The sequence below is a fragment of the Elaeis guineensis genome, chromosome 1 (genome assembly GCF_000442705.2).
Source record: "Elaeis guineensis isolate ETL-2024a chromosome 1, EG11, whole genome shotgun sequence".
Taxonomy (NCBI): Eukaryota; Viridiplantae; Streptophyta; class Magnoliopsida; order Arecales; family Arecaceae; genus Elaeis; species Elaeis guineensis.
Genome location: NC_025993.2, coordinates 53112200 through 53123477, shown reverse-complemented (window position 1 = coordinate 53123477; position 11278 = coordinate 53112200). Strand labels below are relative to the sequence as shown.

The 11278-nt window shown below is 37.4% G+C and overlaps 1 protein-coding gene across 1 annotated transcript in view; it reads right to left on the bottom strand.

Moving 5' to 3' along the window:
• Positions 1-833: 833 nt before the first annotated feature.
• LOC105034896 (stomatal closure-related actin-binding protein 1) overlaps positions 834-11278 on the bottom strand; it is a 47955-nt gene continuing 37510 nt past the window's right edge. The window contains exon 5 of the mRNA XM_010910215.3: positions 834-1137. Within this exon, the coding sequence (XP_010908517.3) occupies positions 970-1137 (168 nt within the window). The 3' untranslated portion in view covers positions 834-969. The remainder of the gene's footprint in view (positions 1138-11278) is intronic.

The window sequence follows — 11278 nt, the reverse complement described above, 5'->3', positions numbered from 1 at the left end:
CTTTAAAAGGTACCTCACTAAAGGGAGAGAAAGCCTTGATCCCATATAAGCTAGAATCCCGCTTGACTCACAACCCATGTGGGACTAAATGTGCCATCCTCCCACAACAATATTCATCTATAGGTAACCTTCTACATGCCTAGTTGCCGGCAAGCAAGAGGCCTCTAATTAGGCACTTGAAAGTTTCTATACATGTTTCCTGTGTGTTGGTATCAAAGCCAATGCAGAACTAGCTTGAAGGTAGATAATCACTCTAAGTGGAAATAGAGAGGCATCACAAGATGATGCATTTAATGAATCATCATCTTGGTGGTGAATAGAAAAGTCATTTTTGCCAAAAGGATACAGCCACAAGTGTGAAAAAGAGAGGATAGGCATGTTTTCTGCAGGAAGCCAAGGAACAACGGAAGATCTGCACTTGATCTTTTGACAAAAAACCAGCACCTTACAATTCTAGACTGCAGAAAACATATCACACCATACTCATAGGATTTTCAGCTTTGTGCTGTAAATAACAGCCAATAAATGCAGGTCAGAAAGCAAAAGATAAGGAATATTTAAGGTGGAAAAAAGCATAGATGAACAAAAGGGGTGAAAGTTGGGAAAATAGATAGGGAGAAGAATAGACAGAGAGGAGATAGTAAGGGACATGCACACCTTTATTTTCCTTTTTTTCTTTTTGATTTCTTACCCTGGAATCTTAAAATATGATGTCCATGATTCATGGTTGGTGCACTACAAGAACACAGTAGAGTATCAAGAGCAAGAGTATTATGAAATGGACAAAGGATTATATCTATATCAAATTAAAAAAGCACGGCTGAAAATAGAGCCATGTATTTTGGTCCATCATACCAAAAACTGTGATGTTAGCTAAAAGCTCTATTGAATATTTGATGAAACAATGAACAATATAATCATCATCTACAGAATGAATTAAAAGTACATAGCAGAAGTAAGACCACATGATTACATTAGAGGAGATATTAGCCGAAGCTGCTTCTCTTGGCTTCTAGATAATTTTTCATGTTCATGAAAGGCTTGTAAAACTCTCTGCACTGCAGCTGTAGCACTCTCAATTTTTGCACGAGCACAAGCTCTTTCCTCTTCAACCACTTTTTTGGCATCTTCAGAAGCCTAGAAACAAGATGAACTTATTAAATCTAGTAGAAATTCATCACTAGAATATGATAAAGATAAGTCTGCTGCTACTGGTAAAATAGAAGAACTCAATGATATTGGAGTGTTGACTGCCTTCAGTATGATTCTATGACTTGGCTACTACTAGCAGATTTTTTTTCTCTTAATAAATAGCCATGAGTATGAGGGTGTGCTGCACTGTTGTAAGATGTTTCTGAATGAATTCCATCTTTCTTCTCTATTCCTCAAACTTGTACCACCAAGGATTGAAACCCCGGTATCAGTACCTGTCAGGTATGGATCCCCGGCCAATACAATACTAGGATGGGACGGGACAGATTGGAATGATCATTAACAATAAGAATGAAGAGGAACAAATTAAAAAAGAAAAAGTGTCCCATGATGTCAGAACTGTTGGGTTCCGATGGCACAACGGAAGAACTAATGTTTAAAAAAATTTTATTCAAAACACCTAATGCACCGAAACCTTAATGCCTAGGACATCTTGATAATAGCAACCAAAGCATAATCATGCATAGGAAGCATACCTATTAAATTCTGATTTGGTGAAGAATTATTTCCTCTAGACGATCAAATGTTCGCCCTCCAACGATGATCCACACAGAAACTGAACCAAAGACAGCACTTCTTCATCTTGCTTCAAGAGTTCTAACTCTTAGAACTCGACCAACCACCAATCGATCAAATCCTCCTCCAGACCTGAGTCTGGACCTCTCAGAACCTCCTTTGGACTTGACCACCTTCTTCAGGCCTCTTAAACCCTTAGAATTATTAGGGATAGGCTTGTCTTAAAAGAACAAGCCTTGTCCTAAAACCTAGAGTTGTAAAAGAGGGAGAGAGAGAATAAATAGGAATGTAGGAATTGAATGATCAATCCATTATGTCAGTCCCTATATATAGAATCGGAGGGGGCACCAATCGAAAGGACACGCCCATCTGAATCACTGTATCAGATAACCAAAGTTCCTTCTTGTAGAAAGACACATCTGGTTTTCGATACATCGATTTCCTCTCCCACGCGCACGCCAAGGATAAACGGATGATTTTGGCATCCCATACCAAATCAGATTAATCCTCAACTTGCCATGTGGCAAGAGGATTCAAATTTGGTTCCAAATAACCAAATAATCTGATAAGTGCCACCCCGCTTCTGCTTTGTGTGAAGACCTTATCACCCGCGCATGCACTGCATAAAGGATGTTTTTGGCATCCTTTCCCAAATCAGATTCAACCTGATTTTGCCATGTGGCATCTTCATTTGAATCGGAATTCAAATGTGCTGGAGATAAGAATTTAGAACACCACCTTCTGCCTAAAGCAGGAGTCTTCTGGCAATCTTTCACGTGATCTGCAGATCACCGTGCATGCCATGAGAAAACGAAGCATCCCACACCCATTCAAATGTTAAATCATCCTTTAAAAATGATGCCAAAGAGGTTTAAGATCAGATTTTCATGTCCTAAGGGTCAGAGACCCAAAGCAGGACTCTAGGACCTTCTGCATGCCAAAAGGGGAGAGCGCGTGCACTCCTTCACAATTAGCACCAAGAGTCCATAACCACTTGGACTCTTGGTTCCAACACATGGATAAGGGCTTTTAGGTGCCCCATTTTAGGCTGCCTCTAGGTGGCTTGACCGAACCCAAATACTCCCTAACTTGGATTAGCCAAAAAATAAAGATTGAGATCAAATCAGATCTCCCAAGGAGCTAAGGTTAGCCACACGTGCTAGCATGCTTACCGGCTACCCGATTGGATCCACAATTCCAATCAACCAAATCAATTGGATCTTTGGTCAATTCCTTAATGTATGTGACCCATTGGATTCCACATCTAGCCAGCAGTAGATCCAGATGCAAGTTGACCTAATTCGATTAAAATCCTTTCTAATCGATTAAGGTCCAAACCCTGTCAATTCGAGTTCAACAATTAGAATCCTTTCTCATTGACGATCGAATTAAACTTTTTAATTTGATCAAACCTACAAATCAAGATTGACGTCTAATAACATATCATGACTATCCAGAAGATGTAGAATTTGATGAAAATACCAAATATATCCTTCAGTGGTAAGTTATCATGCAATTCAATCCTTCGATCATTCCCGCATCCTGAATATATTCATGAGTATGAAATCATGTCTAACTCAAACACATTCTTATTAATTCTCCATCAATCAATGATGACTCTAATGAAACATTAGAAATTCTTTCTAATCTTTATCCTACTCTGGTCTAAGACTTCTTGAATCATCAAGAGATGAGAATGCATAGGATGACATCCCTCTTACTAGGAGTGATCGATTTCCTTGTTGACCGACTCACAACCTCCATACACACTACACCATATCCAAAACATCCTATACATGTCTTAATGTCATCCTATTCATGTACACAAGATTTCATGGTGATCTCAGGTCTAAGGATTACTTGCATAACTCCCACTTAGAGAACCATCTTTTGACATACAAGTAAGGCTCCATAAGATGTTTTCTGTCGGCGAGTTAATTCAGTGAACTCATTTTCAAATGAGCACCCACATTCTTGTATTAGTGTCCCCACACAAGTGGCTAGTGAGATCAGCCACCTCCATCGAGCATACATAGAATGTGCTGGTCTATCCAAAACATTGATCCCCGACTCAATACTCCTATGATTAGAAATATTTAAGATTAGGATTTTAGGATTTTAAGTCTCATAGGCATGATCCATTCATATCTCCTAAAATTATTATCCTAATTTTTAGGATTCATCATAATCTTATACACAATAAGATGCAGCTGAAATGATGAATCACACCTCATTTCATTAACTAATGAATAATGTCATTACATGAATTGAAAATTAACAAAGAAAAATCCCATTGCATCACTCATGCAATTGGCTTGTAGGGCACTCTTCTTTCAAGAACATCCTAATTGTCTCTATGCAATTGATACCAACAAATAGTTGGGTCATCCTTGTTCATAAGTCAATTGTTGTCTATGAAGCATTCCATAGTCAGTTCTCTTGTCAGAATGGTGCATACAAGTACTAGGCACTAAGACAAACCATGATGTAAATCCTTGCATACCGCTTTCCATATTAGAATACAATTATCAGGGATTTTGACCATGCACAGTAGCATTGTCCATGTATATACAGTACAAGGTCACCTACTTTGCATATATGTGGATCATGAAATACCGTACCAGACCGAACCACCCGATACACCCATGGTATACCATATCAGTCTCATACTAGTATGGTGCCGGTGTCTTGTACCATACCAACACTTGATACGCCATCTTGTACTGTATCGAACCACATATCAACACTATCATAAGATGGTACCAATATAGGGTCCAGTATCGAGACAGTGAACCTTGATGTTAAGTGTAGATATACAATCAATAATGAGTGCATCCATTAGGCCTGGCGCCTTGTTGGACAATTGCATTGCAGAATTGCAAAACTTTTTCCTTATATTAGATGATACCATACCATGAGATCAATATTCTAGGTATTTAAAATAGGAACATCACATAAAAGTTTAGTCAAGATGCCCATTTTTGACAAATGTCCACTTCGGGATGTTACTTTCAAGTATAGCGTCCATATGAGATGAGAAGCCAATTGTACTCCCTTGACTTATGAAAAAACTATGAGATGGCCATACATCTATCCCTACTTTATAAATAGGGTAAATCTATACTTTTCTTTCTTTAGCAATTTTGATTAGAGAAGAGCATATACTTTTAATGCCCGTAGTGGATGCCCAATGTTTTTTCTTCAAGTAGTGAACACCAATGGCACTTTAACACCACTTGAACAAGTAATATGATAATAAGGAAAAGAAAAGAAGGAAATGCAACCTTCCATCTTCTCCTCCATTCTTTCCATTCAAATGCATTAAAATTGTCAATATGCCACCATGAGACTCTATCAGTACATACCAACTATCACATCACTCCAATGGGCCAATGCCCTACCATATGCAGTCCTCAGCATCACCAACAAAAGAAGCTCCTAGATAAAATGGACATACAGACTTGATGATGTTTACTAGTGGTGGGGTGAGGCAAAAATGGCAGATAGGCGAAAATAGGGTTGCTGACTTCACTTGAAAATTGCAAAATAGAAAAACAAGAACCTAATAGACCCTTGTTTTGATCGCCTAGAGGACACAACCCTTCCTCCAGTCCTCCGCGGCCCTCCAACAGCCTCTGCGGTCCTCCCTCCCTCTCTCTCTCCCACCTTTACTGTGCCGATATGAGCCCGGCATGGAATGCCATGGAGGCATATCGAACTATGCACCGACAGACCAGTCCGACCCTCGGTACCAACACAATGAATCTTGGTTTACCGATTTAAAATTTATGGTATAAGTTTAAGTGGTTTACTTTAAAGAAACCCATCAATTTCAATATATTAAATACCAAGTGTCAAGGAAGTATAGGAAAGGATCATAGTATTTAAAATTTCTATAAAGAATCAAATCATTTTCTCATGACTTTTGACTTCTAGAACCCATTATAGCCAACTTTTCTTGTCAAACATCACATTTTTCAATGGGCCAAGGGATACAATTGACTTCTTATTATGTACCAAAGCCAAAGTTGAAAGACAAATCCCAAAATGGACATTTGTAAAAACTAAGCATCGTGAAGAAATTTTAGCATAATTTTCCCTTTAAAATAATGCTAGATACTTGTTAACATAGACCATCCAAATCTTTGGTAGTTTCCGCTACATAATAAAGCATCAACCATCCTCTTCTTGGTTGTATTTTCCCTCGAACTGATGAGGAAAAGTGTCACAAGATTTGATGCGAGAGCCCTATTACCTACCTTAGCTTGAAGGGGATAAATAGATCGGGCATTTTGTTTTCATTTTGAGTTTATCACTTAGGATGTAGAGTAATTTAACATAGATGGTGAGCCTTGGCATAATAATAAGGTTGCTCCATCATAACCTAAATGTCATTGGTTTAAAATATGAAAACAACCTTTCCACATGTAGGGGTAAGGCTGCATATATCTAACCCTTCCCAAACATTGCAATAGTGAGACCCTCATGCACTATCGCACACATTTTTACTTAGGCTATATTTTAAGTAGGTTTTCATGTCCTATTTTAAGAATGTTCATGTTTGTGGATCCCATTTAGGTATAGTTGGGTCAGAAATCTTTCCAAATCATTGAGAGTGTGTTCTAAGGAAGCTTTAATAGTTTTCCATTTGGGCTAAGTAGAATTTGAATTTTGCAGTTGTTGGAAAGTTTTGATTTCTGTTTGTTTTAAGGACTTAAGCAAATGGTCAGAAATAAGATGTTTATAAATGGGGAGGTCCACTTCTTCATGCAAACAGAATTTATTAAGAAACTGATTTAATTGTTGTTCCTCTTGTGTCTAGTTTTGCAAGTTAGATATGAGGCTTTCAAAACCTTTGTATAAGGCCTAAGTTTCGTGATGGTCGGAGACTACTAGATATCAACAACTCCTTTATTCTCCTTTCTTTTTTTATTTATTCTAAGTCTTGACCTTTCTTTCTTCTAATTATTCTTCACACGTACACACACACACAGAGTTTGCCTTACTGCCCCATACCACCTGGTATAGGGTGTATTGTGCCGTACTGGGAGGAAACTAGTATGAAATCCCATTTCGAGTTGGTACAATCCCTACACTATCCATACCAAGGTGTAGCATCCCACACCGAGGCATGCCTCCCCGTACTGAGGTGTGTACTGATCCGTACCAAAACATATCGACCTAGGGTGTACTAAGATAAAAATTGAGAAAATAGTTTGCGAGCTGTTTCGACACAGATACTATACCGACTATACTGTATCAAATCGATAAGGTACCGATACTGTATCCGGTACCAAGATAGTGGACCTTGCACGCACACACACACATGTATGTACGTATGTATATGTGTATATATGTATGTATATGTGTGCATGTATATGTGCATATATGTATGTATATGTGTGTGTGTGTCTATAGATAGATATATACATATATATGTATGTATGTACACACATATATATATCTATGTATGTATGTACATATATATATAGAGATATATATATATCTCTACATACATACATACATACATATATATCTCTACATATGCATGATGTATGTATGTATGTAATGTATGTATGTAATGTATGTATGTATGTATATTACACACACACACACACACATACATATACATATACACAAATATATATATGTATGTATGTATGTACAAACACACATATATATAATACATAGTTTCCTTTAGTTCGCATCAATGTTATTTTTTGTTTTATATGAAAATCAGTTTTTTTTTCTAGAAAATTCCATGAGGTGATTGATTTTGGTATTTAGAAAATGGTATGTATCAAAAAAATTCAAATTTAGGTCCTAGAATCCTAAACTCAGGTTAGATAATAATCAATTTCCACCTTTCTTAAAAAAATTAACTCTCCGGTTCATTTTTATATAAAACTCAGATATCAACCTGAAATTTAAGCAAATTGTTATAGCAGCTCTAGTATCCCAAATCCTAATAGGTCTCGTTATGTAGTCTGCACTATATCAAGAATAGGGTAACCTTTTTGAGAATGTCCTTTGGAATTACACTTAATCAAGGTTTGTTGAACCGTGCCAAACCAGCCAATTCAGGGCATACCAAACCAAACTGATCGGCTACTGGCATGGTTCAATATATTGATTTGAAATGGAGGGAGAGGGAGAAGGAGAGAAAGGAAAAAAGGGAGAAATGAGGAGGGAGGAGAGAGAGGGAGAGGGAGAGGGACGGGAAAGAGAGATCACGAGAGATAGAGAGAAGGCTCGAAAGCCCTCATCTCATTGGCAAGGGGTTCCCTTGTTTCATTTCGAAACAGGGAATGCCCCTTTTTTTTTTTTTTGAAAATTTCAAAACAAGGGGTTCCCCTGCTTAGTTGTAATCTATGCTCCTAGATTTAGAGCTTAACCTTCCAAAAACAGTACACTATGGCAATTTAAAAGGGGTTGTCACAAGTAGCCACTTAGGCACCGAGATAGTCCTACATAGGCACTCGAGCAGGCCTACCAACTAGGTGCCTAACACTTTCCAACTTAGTAAGTGAAGTGGGTGCACCGCACCTAGGCATGTTCCTAGTTGCCTAGCGGCTCCTTTCTTACCAGGAGGGCACCCTATTTCTTATTTTTATTTAGCACTATAAATTTCAACCATCTTTATATATATATATATATATATATATATATATATATATATATATATATATATATATATATATATATATATATATTATAAAGTGTATTTACCATATATTTGAGGGTGGGTCTGTAAACCGTGATACATTTTGGGTCTTCTCTCATCTATCTAAGGACAACCATGCATCAGCTGTCTCTGGTATCTTTTACCCTCCTCTCCATCATGAGTAGCAAGATGATCGAAAATAATGAACAAGCGAAAGGAGGAACCTAGAGGTTATGGTTATTATATTTGTGATAATTTAACTATACAAGGCTATTATATTTAAGTTAATAAATTTGGAAAATTTTAACAATGAAGAGCCTGCCTAGCCTAGACACTTTGCCTTGGCATTTAAGGGCATTTTGACAACCCTTGGGTTCAAAAAAAAGTTTTGGGTTCCTTAAGAAATATATAAAAATGTTTTGTTGGTTAAACATCGTTATTAAATCAAGTACCCGGGGAACATGCCATAGCAAGGTAATATGATCATCATTTTCTTGAAAGCACCTCTCCAAATGTCTCATTTGACTGTGGAACATTAAGAATATTCTTGTAGTCAACTAGACTTTGCACGCCTAAAACAATCTTATTCAATTTGAGTTGCCTGATTATTGTGCATATTTTCCTCTAACATTTTTTAACTTCTCTGTGGAATTTATGATTCCTTTTGATCATTTATGGTGCTTCCCTTGCGCTTTCACGGAGGTCTAATTCTTTTACTTGCCTTGGAGCATTTGATCACTCTAGATAACTTCTAGTTATTTCATTCCAATGGAGATCTATATGCTTCTGAGGTACAAACTTTGGATTTCATCTCTCACTTGGCGTGCCAATCCTTGCAGCCATCCCAATGTCCTCGTGCACTATCACCATCCCCTAGAGACTTCTCGTATGTTCTTGTAGCCATCTTGCTCTACAATTGGGGACCTAAGCCATTGTTCATCCCCTTTGTACATCAACATATATTATACTCATGACTCATGAGCATGTTATGATCCACAAAGATTTCTTTTTATTTAACCAACCACAATCGAGCACTTGGATATTTTATCTGCATCATTGATAGCCAGAAATTTGCAACTGTCTTCACTAGAGCACTACCTTCCAAGCAGATTGTTTTGTTCTCACACAAGCTTGGAATGCCGCTTTTAGTTGCTTTTGATAATGAGACTAGACAACCACATCAGACAACCATCTCCAAGAGCACGAGATAGATGCATTCCATTTAATGACATCTTGAGAAAGGGAAAATTAGAAAGGGATATATGGTTCATATTTATTTTATTTTAATAAAATCACTTTTATCTATCATACATCTATGTACATTTATCTCTCCAAATTAACGTCTTAATGCATACTAGGAAGTGTTTAAAATCATGATATTTTCTAATTTTGTTCTCATTCTAAGAATGCCACTTGTACCAGAAAGATTTTGTAGCCTATAAAAGAAATATTCATTTCAAAACAAACTGAAAGTTTGTTAAGTAGAATATATTATAACATAAAGAAATTATCCATTGTTCAGAACCACTTCAATAAGTTTACCTATTTACTTATATTATGAATAAAAAAATGATAACAACCTAAAATTCCAAATTCTCCTACATTATTAGTGGACAATATGAAAAGAGGCCTTCTCGGTCTTTTTGCTTCCTAATCCTGAAGAAAAGCAGTACACTTTTATAGCAATAAATAGAAGTTCAATTCATGGTTGGCTAAACCATCCCAAATAGGGTAGTTTGGGATGGACAGAACTGAGTTGACCCCAAACCAAGATAGTTTTGGCTTTTGAAATGGGGTAAGAGGCAAACTTGAATGGGCTAGATCTCTCATGAGACCGAACCTGATTGGTTCCTCTTAGTTTGCTTAGGCCAAATTGCACCCCATTATAGGTATCCCTCATCCCACAATCCCTCATTTGTGATACTCAAATCTCTCTCCTTTTTCTCTCTTGAACTCTCTTGACCAGCCTTAATGCTTTTGCCTTCATTGTGGCTCCTCTTCAGCATCACGCTACCAGCATCCTGCTCCTTGGCTTCCCCCACCAAGTTGCAGCCTACGTCCTCCCCTTTGTTGCCGCCCAAGGCTTTCGAAATTAGAGTTGGGCTTAGAGGGCATCCCTTGTCATCCGACGTAAATGTCTCTCTCTCTCTAGATCAACCACCACTTTCAGATACCCCTACCCCTTGCCTCCCTCTGTCCTCCTCTCTCTCTCTAATGAAGACTGGGGGTACCAGCACCTAACCAACATGGTGTCGTATACCATGTGTTTATATAGAATCATATCATATTTACCTGATACTAGGCCAACAAAGATCATTGTATTGACACGGCTAATCTTGGTTTAAAAAGGTTCTTCATAGAGGTATGTACCATCTCGTACCGGATATATAGTGTCATATAGGTAGCATAATGAGACTTGGGATTGGGGCATGCCGAGTCTTGGTACGCCGAACCGACCTCTATACTAACATGGTACCGATATAGAGTCCGGCACTAAGATGGCAAACCGGTTTAAACCAACTTTTTCTAATCTCCTACAATTTATCTGTGGTAGCTTAATATGCAATGGTGCATTGCTAAAACCGGCTTACAAGTCAAACAATTTTCCTAAAAAAATGAGAAACAATTTCTTTTTTTTTTCATTCAAATAATGAAGCAAATTTGTCTGCTATTTTATCCATAAGCCCAATGGACATAGTCAACATTGTTTATGTGAAAACTTAATTCAATATAGTTATCGAGGATGCAAAAGCTTGATCTTCCAAATGCTCTTTGCCTCAAATGTGCTATACTTATTCCTCAAGTTTACATCAGGGCCCTATCTAATTCCTAAACAAATTTAGTAAAAATATTAAATAACTTTATTCAAGAAGTTACTTATTCCTC